At 46.0% G+C, this 25048-nt stretch overlaps 1 protein-coding gene across 1 annotated transcript in view; it reads right to left on the reverse strand.

Moving 5' to 3' along the window:
• Window positions 1–25048, reverse strand: part of LOC141139905 (alkaline phosphatase-like) — a 117233-nt gene that overhangs the window by 14231 nt on the left and 77954 nt on the right. The window contains exon 10 of the mRNA XM_073626478.1: window positions 1734–1850. Within this exon, the coding sequence (XP_073482579.1) occupies window positions 1734–1850 (117 nt within the window). The remainder of the gene's footprint in view (window positions 1–1733; window positions 1851–25048) is intronic.

Here is a 25048-nt window from a genome sequence, read left to right on the forward strand (position 1 = left end):
ATGGGGATGTGTGCTCAGCCCACTGCTCTTCACACTGCTGACCCACGACTGTACTGCCAAATTCAGCTCCAACCATATCATCAAGTTTGCGGATGATACAACTGTGGTAGGTCTCATCAGCAACAATGATGAAACACTCTACAGAGAGGAAGTGGCACAACTGGTTAAACGGTGTAGTACAAACAACCTGTTCCCTAATGTAAGTAAAACAAAGGAGGTTGTGATGGATTTCAGGAGAAATTATGTTGATCACCCCCCACTGACCATTGACAGCTTGACTGTGGAGAGAGTAAGCATTATAAAATTCCTGGGAGTGCACATCTCAGAGGATCTTACCTGGACAACCAACATCACGTCACTAACCAAGAAGGCACAACAGCGCCTATATTTTCTCCGCTGCCTTAAAAAAAGCTAGTCTCCCTCCACCTATCCTTACTACATTCTATAGGGGAGCCATTGAAAGCGTGCTGACCAGCTGCATCATTGTTTGGTATGGAAACTGAAGTTCTGCTGACCGCACGACCCTGCAGGGGCTAGTTAAGACGGCTGAAAAGATTATTGGTGTCTTTCTCCCCTCCAACCTGGGCATTTTCCATACACGATGCTCCAGCAAAGCTACCAGTATCGTGAAGGATCCCTCCCACAGTCTCTTCCAGCTCCTGCCATCAGGTAGAAGGTACCGAAGTATCAAAACCAAGGCTGTCAGACTGCTCAACGGTTTTTTCTCCCATGCTGTGAGAGCCCTCAACTCCAATCCTCTTCAAAACCTCTTCTACAACCTATATATTGTGACCAGGAACATCTCACTTCCCCTCCTTTTTATCCCTGAATATGTACTAGACACTTTTTATAAACGCTGCTACAAAGACTTTTAGAAATATACAGTATATGTACAGTTACGTAGTTCTCAGATGTGTATAGGTTTATAATAATTTTTTTTTTTTTTTTTTTCTTCGCTGTGTTTTTATTCTTTGTATATTTATTTCTAATTATGTTTAATTTGTATGTAGCACCGTGGCCCTGTGAGATACGACATTTCGTTCTACCGTATGTCCTCACCATGTAGTAGAATGACAATAAAGCTTGACTTGACTTGATTAGTTAACTGGTAATATTACTCCTAAATCAGATGTGAGTAAATATTAATTAATTGTGTCAGTGTATTTATATTTATTAATTTTATTTTATGTCGAAAAGCTAGAGGCCCTATTGCATATCAATGAAATAATTGATATCACTGACTTGATTAATCATGTAAACTTCCTGACAAGATGAATGAAAACAAAGGAGAAGGGATGATGAATGATGTAATTTATCAAATATTCCCATGACCATACCTGGTCAGCGATGTCAGCCATCATCCCCACTCCTTCATTTATATTCACCTGTCAGACAGGAATCCCCAGCTTCCAGATAAATAGCCTAGGTGGAGATGCAGCACTGGTTGCTTGGAAGACAGTGACCGCCAGCTCCCTAACAACTAGCCTGGTAGGAGGTTGTCACATTTAGCAGTGGTAGTAATCTACCACTATATCAAAATATGGTCTGCATCTGAAGCTCATCCCGATTTCTGAATGAATGGTAGAATATATGTGCTGTAATAAACTCTATCTGGGGCCCTTTATTTTATAGGCTCTAATACTTGTACACAAGTCTGCCTTACAGATATTAGCTTGTCAAACTTGAAAGCAGGGACAGAAGTGATATGTGGACAAAAACTCAATATTTTTTACCTATGGCAACGCTGGTAATATTCTCGCGAGTTCCATTAACAATTTTGAAGCCAGGTCCATTGCCATACAACAAGCTCGTATATGGCATACGATCTGAAGCTCTGCTGGGGGCCTTTCCTGCAAAAGTCAAAATTTTTAACAATTAAATTCGATCTTATAAAAGACATACAAACTTGTGATTATTTAGCACCTTCAATATACATCAGATCAAAATATGTCATCTCAGTTGGTACTCACAGGTGCACAGCTGCTCCTCTATGCAGGTGCTTTGAGAATATTTGCAGTATTGACCCATAATTGGAATCAGAGAGATAGGCTGACAGAGCCTTCATATGTTTAATACACGTGCTGTGTTTAGTACATACTTTATGACCCATACATTGGTTGTTATTTGTGCATCCAACCTGGGCCTCTCTTTTGTTTGTTGCTGTGGTATAATAACCAGTCACTAAAACTGTTTTTTGATTGACTTCATGTTCTAAGACTGATTACACTATTATTATATTACGTCCAGCTATGAAATATAAAGCTGAGAGATGAGCTGACCACCTGTACAAGAACAGTAATAACACTGACCTGTCCAGCCTCCCATACCTCTAAGCGTTATTAATTTGCAAAGCTAGACAGGGTAGAGAATCTTTGGCATCTGTCGCTTCCAGGTGTGTTGGATGCCTGTGTCCATAGTTACATGGTTACATAGTTTGTAAGGTTGAAAAAAGACACCAGTCCATCCAGTTCAACCTGTGGTGTGTGAGTGTGTTTGTGTTTATGTCAATAGTAAATCATATATCCCTGTATGTTGTGATCGCTAAGGTGCCCATCTAATAGTTTTTTTTAAACTATCGACACTCCCCGCTGATACCACTGCTTGTGGAAGAGGATTCCACATCCTTACCGTTCTGACCGTAAAGAACGCTCTACGCAGTTTAAGGTTAAACCACTTCTCTTCCAATTTCAGTGAATGGCCATGTGTCTTTTTAAACTCCCTTTCACTGAATAGTTCTTCCCCTATACTAAGGTCACCAGTATGGTATTTGTGCATCTCTATCATATTCCCTCAAAAGCATCTCTTTTCCCGAGAGAATAAGTTCAATGCTTGTAGTCTTTCCCTATAGCTGAGATCCTCCAGTCCCTTTATTAGCTTTCTTGTCCTTCTCTTGACTCTCTCCAGTTCCAGCACATCCTTCTTGAGGACTGGTGCCCAGAACTGGACAGCATACTCAAGATGCGGCCGAACCAGAGTCTTGTAGAGTGGGAGAATTATCGTTTTATCTCTGGAGTGAAGCCCCTTTTTAATGCATGCCAATATTCTGTTGGCTTTGCTTGCAGCAACTTGGCATTGCATGCCATTGCGGAGCCTGTCATCTACTAGGTCCCCTAGTTCCTTTTCCATCCTAGATTCCCCCAGAGGTTCTCCCCCTAGCGAATAACTTGTGTTCGTATTTTTAGCACCCAAATGTATTACTTTACATTTTTTAACATTAAACCTCATTTGCCATGTAGTTGCCCCACCCATTATTTTAATTAGGTCTTCTTGTAAGGTTTAAATATCCTGCATAGAAGTTATTGCCCTGCTTAACTCTGTATCATCTGCAAATATTGAGATTGAGCTATTTATCCCATCCTCTATATCATTTGTAAATAAATTAAACAGAATTGGTCCCAGAACAGATCCTTTGGGGACCCCACTTACCACAATGGACCATTCCGAGTACTCGCTATTTATCACCACCCTTTGGACTCGCCCCTGTAGCCAGTTTTCAATCCAGGTACTCACCCTATGGTCCATGCTGACAGGCCTCAGTTTGTAGAGTAAACATTTGTGGGGAACTGTATCAAATACCTTTGCAAAATCCAGATATACCACATCCACAGGCCTTCCTTTATCTAGATGGCAGCTTACTTCTTCATAGAATATTAATAGATTGGTCTGTCAAGATGATCATTCATGAATCCATGCTGATTACTACAAATGATACCGTTTTCATTACTAAAATCTTAAATAAAGTCCCTTATCGTCCCCTCCAATAGCTTGCAGACTATTGATGTTAGGCTAACTGGCCTGTAGTTTCCAGAGATATATCTCGACCCTTTTTTAAATATCAGTACCACGTTGGCTTTTCTCCAATCAGCAGGTACCATTCCAGTCAGTAAACTGTCCATAAAAATTAGGAACAATGGTCTAGCTATCACTTGACTGAGTTCCTTAAGGACCCTCGGGTGCAGTGGTGTACTAACTGGGGGGCGGTCCGCCTTGGGTGTCACACACTGGGGGGTGTCGGGCGCACCTCTGTCCTCCAAGTCCCCTGTATGAATCAGTGACAGCGCGAGCATGGCGTGGTAGTGCAGCGGCTATGTGACACCCTGACAGTGCAGGGGAAGCCCAGCTGTGACAGGGTGTGGGGGTGCCCTAGCCGGGTTCGGACTGTACCACTACCTGGGTGACACACAGGAACGGCCGCTGGAGCAGGAGAAAAGAAAAACACCAAGACTTGCTCTCTTGTACAGCAGGGGAGGGAGAGCGAGAGACGGTAAGGCAGCATTGAATAGAGGACAGGAAATGCTGGAGGAGTAGCAGGTAATTGGTTGCTAGGTGGACCTAGCTGTGTGTGGGGGGGGTAATGTGCAGGTGGTCCAGAGCTGTAGGGGGGGTAATGTGCAGGGGGTCCAGAGCTGTGGGGGGGTAATGTGCAGGGGGTCTAGAGCTGAGGGGGGCTGTGTAATGTGCAGGGGTCCAGATCTGCAGGGGGGGGCTGTGTAATGTAAAGGGGTCCAGAGGTGCAGGAAGTTGTGTAATGTAAAGGGGTCCAGAGGTGCAGGGGGTTGTGTAATGTAAAGGGGTCCAGAGGTGCAGGGGGTTGTGTAATGTAAAGGGGTCCAGAGGTGCAGGGTGCTGTGTAATGTAAAGGGGTGCAGGGTGCTGTGTAATGTAAAGGAGTCCAGAGGTGCAGGGGGTTTTGTAATGTAAAGGGGTGCAGGGTGCTGTGTAATGTAAAGGAGTCCAGAGGTGCAGGGGGTTGTGTAATGTAAAGTGGTCTAGAGGTGCAGGGGGTTGTGCAATGTAAAGGGGTGCAGGGTGCTGTGTAATGTAAAGGAGTCCAGAGCTGCGGGGGAGGGCTGTGTAATGTAAAGGGGTCCAGTTGTGGAGAGGGGGTACAAAGTAGTGACAAAGAGATATTGGGGGATGCAGAGGTATGCAGGGGGGACAGTGGGGTGTTTTTACATTTTAAAGTGGGGGTGGTGCCAGATATGGGAGCCGCCCGGGTGCCAAATGCTCTAGGTACGCCCCTGCTCGTGTGTAAGCCATCTGGTCCTGATGATTTATTTATGTTAAGTTTTTCAAGTCTATTTCTAAAATAGTTTTTTTTTTTTTTTTTGTAAATACTTTTTATTGAGATTTATAATATACATACAACTTCAGCCGCAGTTGCGGGCAACAGTCACCGGTTGCAGTAAAATTCCAGTGCGTAACAGTGACATAAACACAGGGAAAAAAAAAGGGTAAATATAAACAAAAATAATCAACACTTGCCCAGACAGATATACGCAATTCGAACCTCCCACTGAATGAAGTGCATTGTGATTTAAGGCATGGTCTCTTTTTGTACTCGAACAATACCTACATTGTGGCTCCCCAGCCCCCCTCCCCCCTATGAGAGATTAAGGTCTAGAAAATCAAAAGGCCAAAGAAATCCTTACTACCACCTGAATTCTATTGTAACTGCTCAGCCTGTGAGTTAATCTGAGACCGTATCCACCGATGCCATCCAGCCTCCCCAAACCTTGTCAAACTTGTCCATGGCCCCCCAAGTATGTTGCTTTGTAGAAATGTACTGCTTTATTGATTAGTGATTTCCAGGATGCCAGAGTTGGGGCAGAAGAGCTCTTCCATGACAGGATAATCCGATTTTTGGCATAAAACAATAGGAGGGTGAGAAGAGTTCATATAGCCCTCGTAGTATCCAGAGGCTCCACTAAATGCAATAAGCACACTTCAATTGATATGGGAATCGAGATTGAGGTGACCGATTGAATACATTGAGCTACAGTTTGCCAGCAGGGCCTAATCTGGGGACAATCCCAAAATATATGTATAGACTTTGCAAGGGGTGCCGAGCATCTCCAACAGAGAGAGTGTTGATTCCCAAACATCCTGGCCAACCTGGCTGGGGTAAGGTATGTTCTATGCAGGAATTTATAATGGATCAGACAATCCCTAGTAGAGACTAGGCACTGAAATGCAGTCCCCCACATATCGTCCCAGTCATCTCTGCCTAGCCCCGGGGCCACTGTCTCCCAGGCCAGTCTACAGGTCTGCATTAGTACAGTCGTCTCCTGAAAGAGTTCTTTATATAAACTCGAGAGTGGTTTAGTCAAGGAGTCGCTGTGTGTCCAGGTCACTGGGTTCAAGAACGAGGGATTCCTTGCCAAATTGAGAGTAAAAGGCATGTCTCAGTTGGATATATCTAAAAAAAAAATGTGAGTTGGGTAAGTTAGAGCGTGTTTTTAATTCACTGAATGATATTAGATCGCCGTTCTGCACAATATGGAGTCTTTATACCGTGTTTGGTCCACACCACTGGGTCCGGGGTAATTAAAGAAATATGGGAAATTGGGATTTCTCCACAGCGGTAGATTGGGGGAAAGCCGATTGGGGCCTGACTGCCACATCCCCTGGGTCACAGACTGTGACAGACCTAGCCGGGACAGAGGCTGTTGGAGAAGACTGAATGCAAGCCTGTTGCCTTTTGATTATGGGCCCTAGCATTTGGGGGAATGGTGCTCTCTGTGAGCTGTATGCCTGGGGACCCTGGGGTTGGTGTTACTTTGGATTCAGCTCCATGTCCCCCCAAAACACACAGACTCTGGGAACCCTTTATATTCCATATTAGAATGATAAGACTGAATTATACTGTTGGGACACATCCTGTGAGGAGATGCTGGTGTCATCAACTCCAACTACCTGTGTTTATGATAATTGAATGAGCTGATTACATTGTCCTCTATACAATGTAGGAGACGGGACGACTCCTATTGGAGCTGCTGCTATTGTGAGAAAATGTCTTCTGATAATTAACTCAGTCTGGTCATGTCTCAGTCACCTAGGCTGTATAAAGGATTAGTTAATTAGCTCATGTTAATTAGGTTAATTAGGTTACAGTTGTATTGTTAGAGGAGGTTCCAACGGCATATAAAGTCTTGTAATTTTGATTCTAAAATAAACAGTTCATGTTAGCAACAAGCAAGTGTCGCCTTGTTTTGTGCTCATACAGACTGGGATATCTGTATACAGACTGGGAGGAAGTGGTATATGACGGAAGCACTCAAGCGGAGTGTGGGACGTTCCGTGACATTGGTGGCAAGCAGCGGGAAAGCTTCCTGCAGTCTGGGACATCCAAACTTCCATCTGGATCCAAGGTCCAGATAGCAGGAGAGGAGAGGTACAGATACCAGCCGCCATGGATGAGGAATTCAGAAGGAGGTTGCGAGAGATGCAGATACAGCACAGAGGACCAGTATCAGAGCAGGTCCTGCTGGGATGGTGTGATTCTATTCGCTGCAAACTCTGGAAGGAAGCGCTAGCAGCGACACCAGGGAAAAGTTCTCCCCTCCATCGAGGAAAGGTACTGGTCGCAGTATGGACTGCGGGTGCGGTTTTTGGGAGAAAAACCACACAAGAAGCAGACAGCTGAATTAAGCAGGCTGGTCTGGGCAGAGATAAAGCTGGATGAGAGCTACAGAGCCCTCCGGTGGCATGTATCCTAAGCATGTCGCTGGATAGCGGATGACAGCCCAACGGAAGGCTTAAGCTATGGCGGCTTCGGACTGTTGTATGTGAAGCTGACAGGGGACTCTAACTTTGGGAGTGATTTGGAGTGGCGGGCGGACGAAATCATGAATTTCAGAGAAGGGCTACTGAACATTTCGGAAGTGCACTGGGCACAGGAAGATTTGGAGTTTCTGGCCGTTCAGGAATGGGAGCTAGAGATCGCCTACAGACGGCTGCTAGACATTGCTCAGTGCCAGGGCTGGGCTCCCTTTGCCTGGGACTATCAGGAAATACCAGCTGACAACCCTGAAATCCTGGCTGAAGAGTCGGCAATGTGGCAGAGCAATAGTGTGCTTTGCCAACCTGCCCCTGCAGCTATGGAGGCGGAGGTCTTATGGCGGATGCAGCAAGTGCTGCCTGACCTTGATGATCCTGTTTCTGCATGGGATGATCTTGGATGGAGGAATGTGCCTGTCCAGCAGCATGCCAGAAAATCTGCAGTGGAAAATCTGGAGATTGCCATCCCAAAACCCGAAGTGCTGACAACAGGGCAGAGCTCTGCTAACCTCTGCCCAGCACTGATAGCATCTTCTGGTTTCCATGGACAGGAGATGGTGAACCTCCATCCCCAGACATCAGTTGCAGAGACATGGGATTTGATAGACTTTTCTGCTGAGGAAGAACAACCTGATGAGCCTCCAGCAGAAGAGCTGCTATCAGGGCCAAAGTTCACTGTGCTCTGCCCAGCACCAACAGTGGCTTCGGCCTTCTTGAGAGAAGAGGTAGTCGGCCTTTCTCCCACAACACTGACAGGGACATGTGATTTTCTGCCAGCAGCATCTATGGAGTTACAACAAACTTCTCCAGCTGAAGATCTGGTAACTGAACAGAGGGTCCAAGACCTTTGTCCCACACTTTTAGCAATTCCAGAGACTGAGGATTTTATAGACGTTTCTGTAGAGGAGGAACCACCTAGCAAATCCCCAGCAGAAGTGCTGGCAACCGGACAGAGGGTCCAAGATCTCTGCCTCACACCTGCAGCAATTGTGGAGGCCCAAGCTGAGGAGGTGGCAGTCTATCGCGATCTGCAGATCAGGATCCAAGGAGAGAATGCAGTCATCACCTCACAACTGCAGCTTGATCTGGTGTCGGTGGATGGGACTTCAGTTCCCACCTGTATACCCCAGGGATGCTGGGCAGTCAGCCCAGATCCCCAACAGCGGGATGGAGTGAGCTCAGTCCCCCTGTCATCTCTCCAGCGGCAGAAAGGACACCAGGGAGAAGGGCCAGTCCAGGCCTCTCCCCAGCGGCAGATATGTTCTCTGAGAGAGGCAGAGGTTGGCTGGGTGAGTAATACTCTGGAATAATTGATTTGGGGTACTGTGTGGGTACAGGCAGTAGAGGACTGGAACTACTGACTAACTTCGGAGTCAACCCATCTGGGGTCTCATCCTGTGTTAGTCTCCTGCCGAAAGGGGAGAAATGTGACAGACCTAGCCGGGACAGAGGCTGTTGGAGAAGACTGAATGCAAGCCTGTTGCCTTTTGATTATGGGCCCTAGCATTTGGGGGAATGGTGCTCTCTGTGAGCTGTATGCCTGGGGACCCTGGGGTTGGTGTTACTTTGGATTCAGCTCCATGTCCCCCCAAAACACACAGACACTGGGAACCCTTTATATGCCATATTAGAATGATAAGACTGAATTATACTGTTGAGACACATCCTGTGAGGAGATGTTGGTGTCATCAACTCAAACTACCTGTGTTTATGATAATTGAATGAGCTGATCACATTGTCCTCTATAGAATGTAGGAGACGGGACGACTCCTATTGGAGCTGCTGCTATTGTGAGAAAATGTCTTCTGATAATTAACTCAGTCTGGGCAATAGGTCATGTCTCAGTCACCTACAGTAGGCTGTATAAAGGATTAGTTAATTAGCTCATGTTAATTAGGTTAATTTGGTTACAGTTGTATTGTTAGAGGAGGTTCCAACGGCATATAAAGTCTTGTAATTTTGATTCTAAAATAAACAGTTCATGTTAGCAACAAGCAAGTGTCAAAATAAATAATGATATTTGAAGCGCTTCACAATGTGCATGAAAATGAATATATAAGAATAAATATAAATAGTAAAATAAATCCAGCGGTGAGTAAAAATTCCTAAAAAATCCAGCAATCAAAATAGTGTAAAATTATAAAAAATTAGTGACACCAAATGTGTAAAAAAAATTCACATAAAAAATCCACATAAAAATAAATATATAGGGATGTATTCAGAAGGTTCAATTATACAGGTGTAGAATCCTGATTGGTATAGAGCTTTTGATCACTAGCAAAGCTGTTTAAAAACACTTGCTTAATCAAGGTGCTCATTGACCTTCATAGTAACAATGTGCTTTTTGCTTCTATTCACAACCAATGTGAGAATCATAAACAGGCAGATAAGAGAAAAAAACAATCATTGTGCAATAGTTAGGATACCAAGGTACACAGGCAAGCTTCAATCCACTCACGTGTGCCTTATAATGATAAGGCATATGCAGGTTTTACTATAGCAGTCAGCCACCTTAGACAGGAGCAGATTCAGTGCAGTACACTGTGTGATACTGCTGATCTGCACAGAGCGTCCTTGGCTCCTCCCACGCGTTACATCACAGTCACGTGACTTTTTCAAGGATCCTTGAAAAAGTCACGTGACTGTGATGTAACGCGTGGGAGGAGCCAAGGACGCTCTGTGCAGATCAGCAGTATCACACAGTGTACTGCACTGAATCTGCTCCTGTCTAAGGTGGCTGACTGCTATAGTAAAACCTGCATATGCCTTATCATTATAAGGCACATGTGAGTGGATTGAAGCTTGCCTGTGTACCTTGGTATCCTAACTATTGCACAATGATTGTTTTTTTTCTCTTATCTGCCTGTTTATGATTCTCACATTGGTTGTGAATAGAAGCAAAAAGCACATTGTTACTATGAAGGTCAATGAGCACCTTGATTAAGCAAGTGTTTTTAAACAGCTTTGCTAGTGATCAAAAGCTCTATACCAATCAGGATTCTACACCTGTATAATTGAACCTTCTGAATACATCCCTATATATTTATTTTTATGTGGATTTTTTATGTGAATTTTTTTTTACACATTTGGTGTCACTAATTTTTTATAATTTTACACTATTTTGATTGCTGGATTTTTTAGGAATTTTTACTCACCGCTGGATTTATTTTACTATTTATATTTATTCTTATATATTCATTTTCATGCACATTGTGAAGCGCTTCAAATATAATTATTTATTCTTTTTAAGTGACTCTGAAAACACTCTCTTTTGATAGCAGCCTCACTTGGTTTTATATGTAATTATCAGCTATTTAGCATCACAGCGCTTTGTGTTTTATATATATTTTTTCCAACAAGCAAGTGTCGCCTTGTTTTGTGCTCATACAGACTGGGATATCTGTATACAGACTGGGAGGAAGTGGTATATGACGGAAGCACTCAAGCGGAGTGTGGGACGTTCCGTGACACAGACCATGCCCTAATCACTGACCGCATAGAAGCCATAAGTAAATAGGGAGATCTCAAGCCTCTATAGACCAGATGTGAGAGTGCTTCGTAAGAGCCCATAGAGGCAGCCAGGGACACAGAGGAGTCATCCGGAGGAGTAGTCAGCCAGCGGTGGGCTATTGTCAGTTGGCCTGCCAGAAAGTATTTACAGAAACTTGGTACCGCTAGGCCCCCCTCTCCACCATGGCTGCTGCAGTATGGCCAATTTAAGGCGAGGAGTTCCCCCCTGCCACAAAAAGGACATCATACTGTCTATTGATTTAAAGATTGTCTTTGGGATCCACACTAGAGAATTTCTGAATATATATAACAGTAGAGGCAGGATTTTCATCTTAATTAGATTTATTTTGCCAATGAGGGACAAGGGAAGGGTTTGCCAAGCGTGGAACTTCTTAGTTAGAATGATCAGCAGTGGGGAGACATTAAGGTTAATAAAGTCAGTCACAGAGTTTGTGATGAAAAGCCCCAAATACTTAATTTGCATGACCCATTGTAGGGGGTTATTTGGATCGGGTTGACTCAGTACGGTAAGGGAACGTAGAGGAAGTATCTTGGACTTAGTCCAGTTTACCTTGAAGACAGAGACTATCGTAATCCTACCCATAAGTAACAGCACAGCCTGTAGGGAAGGTCACTAAGGAAAAGAACTAGGTCATCTGCATATAGGGCCATTGTTTCTGTTAACGTATCTTACAGAGATCCCATGTATTTGAGAGGAGTGTAAGGCAATCGCAAGGGGTTCCGTTACTAAGGCGAATAACCCTGTGGAAAGGGGGAACCCCTGTCTAGTGGCTCTGGACACTGGAAAGGCATCCGACACCTCAGCATTAAGACGGAGGGCCGCTACCGGACGATCATACAGCAGTAATATCCACTTGAGAAACGTGGGGCTGAACCCCATACGTTGTAATACATGAGTCATGTACCCCCAGTCAATGTTGAACGCGTTTTCCAGGTCAAAAAACACCAGAGCCCCCCCAGACATTCTCTCCATATCTAATTGAGTATGAGTGTATACCCTCTGAAGGTTAATGTCTGTAGCCTTTTTAGGCATAAATCCGGTCTGATCTGGCGAGATTAAGTGATCTAGAACTGGCATCAACCTATTAGTGATCATTTTGGTGAGGATCTTGAGACCCATAAGCAGAGCTATGGGGGTTATTTACAAAAGGCAAATCCACTTTGCACTGCAAGTGCACTTAAAATTGCACTGAAAGTGCACTTGGACTTGAAGTCCCTGTAAATCTGAAGGGTACATCTGAAATGAGGGGAAGCTCTGCTGATTTTATCATCCAATCATGTGCAAGCTAAAATGCTGTTTTTTATTTTCCTTGCATGTCCCCCTCGGATCTACAGCGACTTTACTACCAAGTGCACTTTCGGTGCACTTTGAAGTGCACTTGCAGTGCAAAGTGGATTTTCCTTTAGTAAATAACCCCCTATGGGTCTGTACAAAGGTTTAGGCAGTAACACTACATGGGTCTCGTAGAAGGAGGGTGGTAATGTCTCAAGTTCAAAACAGTCCCCATACAGTTTTAAGAGTCTGGCAGATAAAAGATCTAAATATCGCTTATACCATTTTGCGGGGATCCCATCCGGGCCCAGCGACTTACCATTAGGAAAAGAAGCGATAGCGGTCGCCAGTTCCTTGTCAGTGAAGGGTGCATCCAACCTGGTCGCCACCTCATCTGGGAGCATCGGGATCGAAAGGGAATCCAGCAGATCCTCAAGAACTTGGTGTTCATAGGGCGGGATGGCAGAGTACAATTCTGAGTAGTAAGAGACAAATGCTTGCATGATACCCTCTCTATCTCTCACAACTGTACCCTCTGATGAAGAAATGCAAGGGACTGCAGTGTGCGCCAGAGCATCTGCTGTCAGATAAGCCAGTAGTTTCCCATTTTTGTCACCATTCTCAAACAATTCCTCAGCTTGGGTTCTCAATGTACACTGCGTGAGATTTTGGAAGTGAACCAGTAATGCCCTCCTAGCCATCTGCAACTCAGCCAAGGAGAAGGAGGAGGAAGGTGTATCAGCGTGGGTCTGGGGACATTGTATTTTATGAGCCTGGAGTTCCTCAGAAATAGAATTCTTTTCCACTCTGGCAGCTTTAATGGCCGACACATACAGTCCCCTAGTGGAGGCCTTAAAGGCATCCCACACTACCAGTCGTTCCGCTGCGCCCTCATTATGTTCCCAGTACTCCTGCAGGAGCAGTGTGACCGAGGACTCTCCTGGAAACTCTGTCACCCAACCCGGATACAACCTCTAGATTCCAGCCTGTCTATGCATGGTAAGGCTCAATGTAACCTGTAAGGGAGCATGATCAGAGGTCCCCCCGGCCCGGTAGCAAGCCTCCATAACCTGGGGCAACAGAGCTGGGTTGACAAAGGCTAAATCGATACGGGAGGAGGAGGCGCCGAGTCTGCACAATGTCCCAGATCCAGATTACGCACCCGGGTCGGGTTAGAGGTATCCAAGGCATAATCCACTGTGTTGTTGAAATCACCCGCCACCAACAACTTCAATGGGCCAAAGGTGGCCACCTTATATAGTACCTCGTGTTTGAAAGGGGGCGGAACATACAAGTTTACTATTGCAAATAGTTGGGATTCAGCTGTTAATTTCACTATGACATACTGCCCATGAGGGTCTGTTACAACATGTTCTATGGAACAGACCAACTTCTTGTAGATTAGGATAGCTACCCCCCTACCCATACGATGAATGCATTGAATGTATGGCTCTCTGCATTCAGGCCCTGTTCAAAGAGAGCACTTTACTACCCATCAAATGTGTCTCTTGCAAGAGGACAATATGAGGGTCTTGGGATTTGAGATATCGAAGAACCAGTGCTCTCTTGAATTTGGAATTCAGGTCAGGGACATTCCATGAAATAAGTTTGAGCTCACTCATAAAGTAAGGTGTTGTTCAGCATGAAGACAGGATAAGAACAGTGCAGGGGAGGAGGCCAAGGGTGGGAGCCCGGATGCATAGAACTACACACCCCAATATTATAGAATACTGACATTGTATATTATACTAGGCAAACATAAGGCCCATCAGTGCGATCCCTCTGGGCAAGACACAAAAAAAAGGAAAAATTGTAAAAAAGACGAAAAAATAAAAGTGAAAAAAATCCAGAAGTGCAGAAAAAAAAACAGAAGTAAACCCAACTCCCTGTTTGCACTGGGGAAACAGAAAAAAACTCTCGGAGAAAACTTTAGTCCCAAAAACGTGAAGAACATCACCGGAGTGTTCCAAGAGTTCATCCGCACTTAAAGGGGGAAGTGGAGAGGAATAGATAAGTCAAAGTGTCCAGAAACAGTACCTTGGATTCCCGCAGTAGACGGATGGATGATTCCGGATTCCTTAGCATAGTTCACCTATTATGGAAAACTGCTGTAACAGAGGAATACATTTTCAACGGAGAACTGCAACACCATGAACAATAACTAACAGAATTGCTATAGCAAAAGGTAAGTAGACAGGTGCCCAGAGATCACAGGCACAAGGTTGGCAGCACGGTTAGCCCAACCTTATCCTCGTGCAATGGAATCCAACCAATCTACTGCATCCACAAGGGATTAAAAAAATTTTGCAAAACCATTATGAATAACTTTCAGGCGACTAGGATACAGCATATTATACACCAGGCCTTTCTCTCTCAGGCATCTGTGGACATCAGTGAAGGAACATCGTTTTTTCTACAGGTCTTGGGAGAAATCAGGGTATAGATATATCACAGCATTTTCATACTTTAGCTCAGGGTGCTTACGAGCCTTGGACAGGATTAGATCTCTATCCCTGAAATTAAGCAGGCGAACCAGAAAAGCATGCGGCCACGCACCAGCAGGCCTCCGACCCGTGGGGACAGGTGTTGCAGGCCCAGGAGCCGTTTGAAAAAGGATTCGGCAAACACTACAGGGTCAAGGCCCTCCTCGCCCTCTGGGAGCCCGACCATCCGGACATTATTTAGTCTGAGGCGGTTCTCAGCATCTTCCGAGCGGGTCATAAGAATCTTAACTTGCTGCTGCAGTCCCGCCACAGATTTTGTAGTGGACACAGAGGCATCTTCCATTACCAAGATGCGCTGCTCTGCTTCAGTAAGGCGACCCCTGAACTTATCCATGTCCTGCCTAATCAGGCCACATTCGATGGTCAGGGTATCTACCTTCCCGTCCACAGAGGACTTACTTGCAACGATGGCCGCAGGATCACAGTGGTAGCGTGTTCCTCTTGCAGCCAAGTCTGGAGCCACGGGAGCCGCCATCAGTGAGTCCGCCTGTATCCCCACTGATGCTGAGGGCAGAGAAGTGACAAGCAAGATGGCCGCCGGATCCAGTATTCAGTGGAGCAGACCGGGAGTCCTGAGCAGCTGCCTTCTTTGTGGATTTATATTTACCAGCCATGGGGAGGACCGGGGGGGGGCAGGAAGGTGTTTGCTGAGCAGGATCAGTGAGTTAAACCCAGGATGGAGACGGAAGGATGTCACGGATAGTGGGAGCCCAAGCCGAACACGTCTCTCCTCTCTCACATCCCGGCCACGCCCCCCTATTTATGATATTTGATTCCGTTAGCTATGAGGGTGCATTCTGTGACGTATTGTTAACGTTACAGTCTTGGTTACTATGGACTGTATGGACTGTTGCCTTTATTCAACCTTACCAACTATGTAACTATATCCCTCTTTTCCTTTGTGAAGACTGGGGAGAAGAATGCATTTAAAACCTTTGCCTTCTCTTTGTCTTTTGTAACCAAATTCCTTTCATCATCCTTTATGGGGCCAACAAGTTATGGCCTTCCTTTCTTTTTTTTAAATTTTTTTATATTCAATAATTTTTATTTGTTTTCAAAAGGATATCATGGCAAACATTATCAGACTTATGTAAAAATACAATTCACAATCTTAACTCTTAGCGCCCCCCCCCCACCTAATAATAAACAGAAGAAAAAACAGAAAGAGAAGAAAAAAAAATGTACATACATATATATGCACATACGCATAAACACACACACACATATATATATACATTGTAACGAGCCCCTGCTCCCTCGGTTCCACTCTCCCGACACTCCTCTGCGGCTACTGAATCAGTTTGCAGATCGCAACATCTGATGGTTCGGTCATCCGATGTTCCGGGATTCGAACTACAGCTATGTGCCGTTCTAATCCAGTTGTGATAGCTCAGAACAAACACCAGGCAGGCTGTATGTAAGTTCAAACAGGAATCTCACTTTTATTGATGCACACAACACACTTTTATACACAGCAGTTTGAACACCCTGCCCCCAACAACCACTTTCCTATTGGTCAATTGCAAAGTACACTAGTCTTCACTCAGGTCCTCTTGTCCATGCAAATGAGGACTTGAAACAGGGTCAGCAGGGATTGGTCCGATAGCTAGAATAGGAGGACTGATATGCATAATGACACAGAGAAACCCCAGGGGGTAATTAAAGTACATAAACAAATGGTCAAACACAGAACAATGCCCTCCTTCCAGACCATGGAGCCGTCTGGAGGGGGTTAGCCTTAAGACAGGGCAGAAGACCCCCCACTGTGTATTAGAATCAAAGAGAAATACTTCAGTATTCCAAGCTTCATGACAATCCAGTATTCCAAGGTTCATGACATATATATATATATATATATATATATATACACAGTATCTCACAAAAGTGAGTACACCCCACACATTTTTGTAAATATTTTATTCTATCTTTTTATGTGACAACACTGAAGGAATTACACTTTTCTACAATTTAAATTAGTGAGTGTACAGCTTGTATAGCAGTGTAAATTTGCTGTCCCCTCAAAATAACTCAACACAGCCATTAATGTCTAAACTTCTGGCAACAACCCCTAAGTGAAAATGTCCAAATTGGGCCCAAAGTGTCAATATTTTGTGTGGCCACTATTTTTTTCCAGCACTGCCTTAACCCTCTTGGGCATGGAGTTTACCAGAGCTTCACAGGTTGCCACTGGAATCCTTTTCCACTCCTCCATGACGACATGATGGAGCTGGTGGATGTTAGACCTTGCGCTCCTCCACCTTCCGTTTGAGGATGCCCCACAGATGCTCAATAGGATTTAGGTCTGGAGACATGGTTGGCCAGTCCCTCACCTTTACCCTCAGCTTCTTTAGCAAATCAGTGGTCGTCTTGGAGGAGTGTTTGAGGTCATTATCATGTTAGAATATTGCCCTGTGGCCCAGTCTCCGAAGGGAAGGGATCATGCTCTGCTTTAGTATGGCACAGTACATGTTGGCATTCATGGTTCCCTCAATGAACTGTAGTTAACCAGTGCCGGCAGCACTCATGCAGCCCCCACACCATGACACTCCCACCACCATGCTTCACTGTAGGCAAGACACACTTGTCTTTGTACTCCTCACCTGGTTGCCGCCACACACACTTGACACCAAATAAGTTTATCTTGGTCTCATCAGACCACAGGACATGGTTCCCGTAATCCATGTCCTTAGTCTGCTTGTCTTCAGCAAACTGTTTGCGGGCTTTCTTGTGCATCAGCTTTAGAAGAGGCTTCCTTCTGGGACGACAGCCATACAGACCAATTTCATGCAGTGTGCAGCGTATGCTCTGAGCACTGACAAGTTGACCCCCCCCCCCACCCCTTCAACCTCTGGGAAATAGATGCATGAGTGGCAGTACTCATACGTCTATTTCCCAAAGACAACCTCTAGATATGACGCAGTGCACATGCACTTAGCTTCTTTGGCCGACCATGGTGAGGCCTGTTCTGAGTGGACCCTGTCCTGTTAAACCGCTGTATGGTCTTGGCCACCGTGCTGCCGCTCAGTTTCAGGGTCCTGGCAATCTTCTTATAGCCTAGGCCATCTTTATGTAGCTAACAATTATTTTTTTCAGATCCTCAGAGAGTTCTTTGCCATGAGGTACCATGTTGAACTTCTAGTGACCAATATGAGAGAGTGAGAGCGATAACACCAAATTTAACACACTTGCTCCCCATTCACACCTGAGACCTTGTAACACTAATGAGTCACATGACGCCGGGGAGGAAAAATGGCTAATTGGGCCCAAATTGAACATTTTCACTTAGGGGTGTACTCACTTTTGTTGCCAGCGGTTTAGACATTAATAGCTGTGTGTTGAGTTATTTTGAGGGGACAGCAAATTTACACTGTTATACAAGCTGTACACTCACTACTCTACATTGTAGCGAAGTGTAATTTCTTCAGTGTTGTCACATGAAAAGATACAATAAAATATTTACAAAAATGTGAGGGGTGTACTCACTTTTGTGAGATACCGTATATACACTGAGCAAAATTATAAACGCAACACTTTTGTGCTATTTATCATGAGCTGAACGCAAAGATCTACGACTTTTTCTATGTACACAAAAGGCCTATTTCTCTCAAATATTGTTCACAAATCTGTCTAAATCTGTGTTAGTGAGCACTTCTCCTTTGCTGAGATAATCCATCCACCTGTAGCGCTGGTAGATTTATGATCTACCCACTGATAGGTAAATTTAGTAACTTGTTCGTTAGGGAAGTTAGATTTGCCTCTGTTCCAGCTTGGCTGACATTGCATGTGTTTCCATATTGAGCAGGTGGGTGTCGCTGTTGCCACTGGTTAGTGTTGGAAAGGCAATGTGTCTAAGCGTATGGGTGCTCTTCTGTCCTGGAGACAACTCGGTGGAGGTGGTCCTCCGAGTTGCATTCCGGGAGAGGGTATTTATGGGACAGACGCCATATTTTGGGGTCGTTTTACAGCCACCTGCTGGCCCTCCTGGCCGACAGGTTTGCGTTAGTGCTACCTCGTGGTCCTCCGTTCCGGAGGCCCGCGCCGCTGTGGCGCGTGGGTGGGCCCAGAAGCATGTCTGGGGCCTACCACAGCAGCCGAGGAATGGTCCTGAGCTGTCTATCCAGAGTGAAGAAGCTGGACAACCGAGGAGATCCCAGGGGAGGACCCGTCATCGAAGGTTTACGCAGAGTGCTGGTCTGGAGAGGGGCCTGGTGACTCGGTTGGAGGACGTATCCTAAAATAGTTCCACAGCATAGTACTGCCGGGTTGGCTTAGAGGTCCAAGTACTGTGTCTGACATTTACCGCAAAATTTAACATATCCTGTGGCAGAGGATTGTACAGATTTATTTCAAGCAAGTCTGTGGCAGAGACTTTTGTTCGTGCTACGTACTGGCTGCTAGGCAAGTGAGAGAGGCCTATCCAGGCGAGCAGAGATTGTGTCCCACAAGGGGATTGCATCGGATTACAATATTCAACTTTAAAGGGCGTTCTCAAGAATCTTAAAGAAAGGTATTTGAGCTTCCCTGTAGCTTCCCTCCTGCCTCTTTCCTGCTACTTCCTTCGTTACTTGGATTAATAAAGCATTGAAAACGTATTCAAGTGTTGGTGCTTTCATCGTCCAGAGATAAACTTAACGGAACCCTAGACCCGGTGCCGGTGAAACAGGGGTGTCGAGAGTGAAGGTAACAAGCCCGTTTAAATCAGCAGCTCCACCGAGAGTTATTGCTACACACCTTATAGGCGTGGCATATCCAGATTCTGATTAGACAGCATGACAGCATTGCACAGGTGTGTCACAATAAAAGGCCACTCTAAAATTTGCAGTTTCACACAGCCACAGATGTCGCAAGTTTTGAGGGAGCGCGCAATTGGCATGCTGACTGCAGGAATGTCCACCAGAGCTGTTGCCCTTGAATTGAATGTTCATTTCTCTACCATAAGCCGCCTCCAAAAGCGTTTCAGAGAATTTGGAAGTACATCCAACTGGCCTCACAACCGCAGACCACGTTTAACCACACCAGCCCAGGACCTCCACATCCAGCATCTTCACCTCCAAGATCATCTGCCATCAGCCACCTGGACAGCTGCTGCAACAATCAGTTTGTATAACCAAAGAATTTCTGCACAAACTGTCAGAAACCATCTCAGGGAAGCTCATCTGCATGCTTGTCCTCCTCATCGGGGTCTTGACCTGACTGCAGTTCGTCGTCGTAACCGACTTGAGTGGGCGAATGTTCACAATCAATGGCGTCTGGCACTTTGGAGAGGGGTTCTAGTCAAGGAAGAATCCCGTTTTCACTGTACAGGGCAGAAGGCAGACAGAGTGTATGACGTTGTGTGGATGAGCGGTTTGCTGATGTCAACATTGTGGATCGAGTGGCCCATGGTGGCGGTGGGGTTAAGGTATGGGCAGGCGTATGCTATGGACAACGAACACAGGTGCATTTTATTGATGGCATTTTGAATGCGCAGAGATACCGTGACGAGATCCTGAGGCCCATTGTTGTGCCATTCATCCACAACTATCACCTCATTTTGCAGCATGATAATGCACAGCCCCATGCTGCAAGGATCTGTACACAATTCCTGGAAGCTGAAAACATCTCAGTTCTTGCCTGGCCAGCATACTCACCGGGCATGTCACCCATTGAGCATGTTTGGGATGCTCTGGATCGGTGTATACGACAGCGTGTTCCAGTTCCTGGCAATATCCAGCAATTTCGCATAGCCATTGAAGAGAAATGGACCAACATTCCACAGGCCACAATTAACAACCTGATCAACTCTATGCGAAGGAGATGTGCTGCACTGTTAGATGGAAATGGTGGTCACACCAGATACTGACTGGTTTTCGGACCCCCCAGACCCCCCAATACAGTAAAACTGCATAATTTAGAGTGGCCTTTTATTGTGGCCAGCCTAAGGCACACCTGTGCAATAATCATGCTGTCTAATCAGCATCTTGATATGCCACACCTGGGAGGTGGATGGATGATCTCGGCAAAGGAGAAGTGCTCACTAACACAGATTTAGACAGATTTGTGAACAATATTTGAAAGAAATAGGCCTTTGTGTACATAGAAAAAGTTGTAGATCTTTGAGTTCAACTCATGATAAATAGGGGCAAACACAAAAGCTTTGCATATATAATTTTGCTCAGTGTGTACATGTGTATGCGTATATATATATATATATATATATATATACGCGTTCCACACCCGATCCCTCCCCCTCTCCCTTCTAGGCTCCCACCTTTTACGTTTTAGTCTTCCCCAAATAGCCAATTCTCTACATTCTCAGGATATTAATATTCCCATGTGTTCTCATTCTCCTGTATTGCATTATTCTATATACTTCTTCGATTTCTTGAAATCCAACCATTTTCCCCAAGTATTGTTATATCTCTCTATTAGGTCTTCCCCTGCATGTATTGTCTTTTCGATGGAGCATATCTGATCAATTTTTAGTATCCATTCCTTTGTGCTTGGGGTTTTTTGTGTTTGCCAGTACCTGGTAATCAAGCCTTTAGCTGCATTTAACAGGTGTGGTACCAGAGATCTCCTGTATTGTGCTATAGGTTTGTCAGTTTTATGAAATAGGCATCCCCAGGGTTCGACCTTCATATGCTCCCCTGTTATTTTCCGGCCTCACTCTTTCTTACTGTTAACATATTTAGAAAATGTATTGGGGTTTTTTCTTTACTCTCCTCTGCTATGTGCCTTTAGTGGTCTATTTTAGCAGCCCTGATGGCATGCTTACATTTCCTATTGCATTCTTTGTGTTATTGGAATGCTGACAATGACCCCTCAGCCTTATATTTTTTGAAGGCCTTTTCTTTTGCTTTTTTTTTGCATTTTTGCGTTACAGTTTAGCCAGGATTCATTTTAACTCTTTTAAACTTATTTTCCATTGGAATGCACTGGCCAATGCCTGTATTTAGTATGCTCTTAAAGCTCTTCCATTTTTCCTTAGTGTTCCTTGTTTCTAGGATCTTATCCCATTTAATATCATCTAGCAAAGAGCGCAGTTTAAGGAAGTTGGCTCTTTTAAAATTCAATGTACTTGTAATACCCTTGTGCTTTTTATTTCTGTGATTTATACTAAATCTAATTGACCTGTGATCGCTGTTTCCTAAGTTGCCCCGTATTTCCACATTCGCGATTAGGTCTGTATTATTTGTAATCAGTAGGTCTAGTAATGCGTTCTCTTGTTGGTGCATTCACCAACTGACCCATGAAATGATCCTGAAGACATGACATATAGGAATTGGCGAGCCTTAGACCAATGAGAGGTTCTTTCTGCCCAGTCGATATCTGGATAATTAAAATCCCTCATTATAATGACATTGCCCAGCCTTGCCGCCATTCCAAGCTATGATAGGAGGTCCGCCTCCCCCTCCTCCCTCAGGTTAGGGGGCCTTTAGCATACACCCACTATTACTTTCCCAATATTTTCCTCCCTTTGGAGTGCCACCCACAAGGATTCCACCTCCTCCCTAGCTCCATTAGTGATGTCGTCCCTCAAGTTCACTTGCACATCACTCTTGTTATACAGGCATACCCCCCTCCAGGGCCGTCTTTACTATTGATTGGGCCCTGGGCAAAAAAAATTCTTGGCCCCCCCCCCCATGCAAATTGTCTCTCCACCCCAACATTCTAAAAAACAAAACACACACGTAAACTTATGTATTGTATTGTAACTGTACTGTCTGCCCTCATGTTGTAAAGCGCTGCACAAACTGTTGACACCATATAAATCCTGTATAATAATAATAATAATGATGGGGGGAAGAGATAGAGAAGTCCAGGATTATGGGTGGGGGGAGGGGGGATACGGGAGTCCAGGATGATTGGGGGGGGAGAGATGGGGGAGTTCAAGATGATGGCGGGAAGGGGGAGATAGGAGTCCAGGATGACACACGGGGATTGGGGGTGTGTACTTTGAGGTGTTTGTATCATGCAGGGCACAGAAAAAAATCAGCACAAGGGGCAGTACTTGCATATCCTCCTCCCTCCCGCAAAGTTACCATCTATTGGTCACCTCTGCACATCACTTTGCTTACCTCTGCTCCCTCATCCACAGCTCATCTCTGTACCCCCCTCCACCCACAGCTCACCTCTGTATTCCACGTTCACGTCTGTACCCCTCCATCCACAGCTCACTTCTGTATTCCCTGTCTACCTCTTTCTCCCCCCCCATACACAGCTCACCTCTGTACCCCTCTATCCATAGCTCACTTCTGTATCCCCCATCCACCTCTGTACCCCCCCCATGTTCACCTCTATATCTTTCCGTCCACCTTTGTACCCCCCATCCAACTCTGTGTTCACCTCTGTACCTCCCCATGTCCACCTCTGTACCCCCCATCCATGTTCACCTCTATATCTTTCTGTCCACCTCTGTACCCCCCCATGTCCACCTTTGTACCCCTCATCCACAGCTCACTTCTGTATCCCCATCCACCTCTTTATCCCCCCATCCATGTTCATCTCTATATCCTTCCGTCCACTTCTGTACCCCCCCATCCCCCTCTGTACATCCCCATGTCCACCTTTGTACCCCCGTCCACCTCTGGGTTCATCTCTGTAACCCCCCTCCACCTCTGTACCCCCCATGTCCACCTTTGTACCCCTCATCCACCTGTGTTCTCTACTCTGTACCCCCCTCCACAGCTCACTTCTGTATCCCCCATCCACGTTCATCTCTATACCCTTCTGTCCACCTCTGTACCCCCCCCCGTCCACCTCTGTACATCCCCATGTCCACCTTTGTACTCCCGTCCACCTCTGGGTTCATCTCTGTATCCCCCCCATGTCCACCTTTGTACCCCCGTCCACCTATGTTCACCTCTGTACCCCCTCATGTCCACCTCTGTACCCCCTCACCACCTCTGTTCCCCCGTCCACCTGTGTTCACCTCTGTACCCCCCATGTCCACCTTTGTACCCCTTCCACCTCTGTACCCCCCATGTTCATCTCTGTACCCCTCCCATGTCCACCTCTGTACCCCTTCCACCTCTGTACCCCCCATGTCCATCTCTGTACCCCTTCCACCTCTGTACCCCCCATGTCCATCTCTGTACCTCTTCCATCTCTGTACCCCCCCATGTCCACCTCTGTACCCCCCATGTCCATCTCTGTACCTCTTCCATCTCTGTACCCCCCCATGTCCACCTCTGTACCCCTTCCACCTCTGTACGCCCCATGTCCATCTCTGTACCCCTTCCACCTCTGTACATCCCCATGTCCACCTTTGTACTCCCGTCCACCTCTGGGTTCATCTCTGTATCCCCCCCATGTCCACCTCTGTACCCCCCCATGTCCATCTTTGTACCCCCATCCACCTATGTTCATCTCTGTACCCCCTCATGTCCACCTCTGTACCCCCTCACCACCTCTGTTCCCCCGTCCACCTGTGTTCACCTCTGTACCCCCCATGTCCACCTTTGTACCCCTTCCACCTCTGTACCCCCCCATGTCCACCTCTGTACCCCTTTCACCTCTGTACCCCCCATGTCCATCTCTGTACCCCCCCCATGTCCACCTCTGTACCCCTTCCACCTCTGTACCCCCCATGTCCATCTCTGTACCCCCCATGTCCATCTCTGTACCCCTTCCTCCTCTGTACCCCCCATGTCCATCTCTGTACCCCTTCCATCTCTGTACCCCCCATGTCCACCTCTGTACCCCTTCCACCTCTGTAACCCCCATGTCCATCTCTGTACCCCTTCCATCTCTGTACCCCCCATGTCCACCTCTGTACCCCCCATGTCCATCCCTCACTTCTGTACCCCCCCCCATGTCCACCTTTGTGCCAGCAATTCTCTGCAGTCTGCACATATGGATCCCCTGCCCCTTCTCTCCACGTTGTTCTTTCTTACCTGATCACACGGCGGTGCAACACAGTCTCCGCCTATCAGACCCAGCACACAGCCAGAAAACTTCACTCGGCTGTGTGCTACACAGGTCTGCCAGGCGGGGGTGGGGGCGGGAGGAACACAGAGTGCCGCTCTCGCTCTGTCATTGACTCTGGTGCTCAGCTCCTGACAGAGGGAGAAGCGGGACGAGCGGGCTCAAACACATGAAGCCCGCAGCTGTCCCGCTCTCCTGTATAATTAATGTAGCCGCTTGGGAGAGCAGGGGGGGGGATCGGCTCCCCCCGCTACTCCGCAAAAACTGCGGG

The sequence above is a fragment of the Aquarana catesbeiana genome, linkage group LG04 (genome assembly GCF_042186555.1).
Source record: "Aquarana catesbeiana isolate 2022-GZ linkage group LG04, ASM4218655v1, whole genome shotgun sequence".
Taxonomy (NCBI): Eukaryota; Metazoa; Chordata; class Amphibia; order Anura; family Ranidae; genus Aquarana; species Aquarana catesbeiana.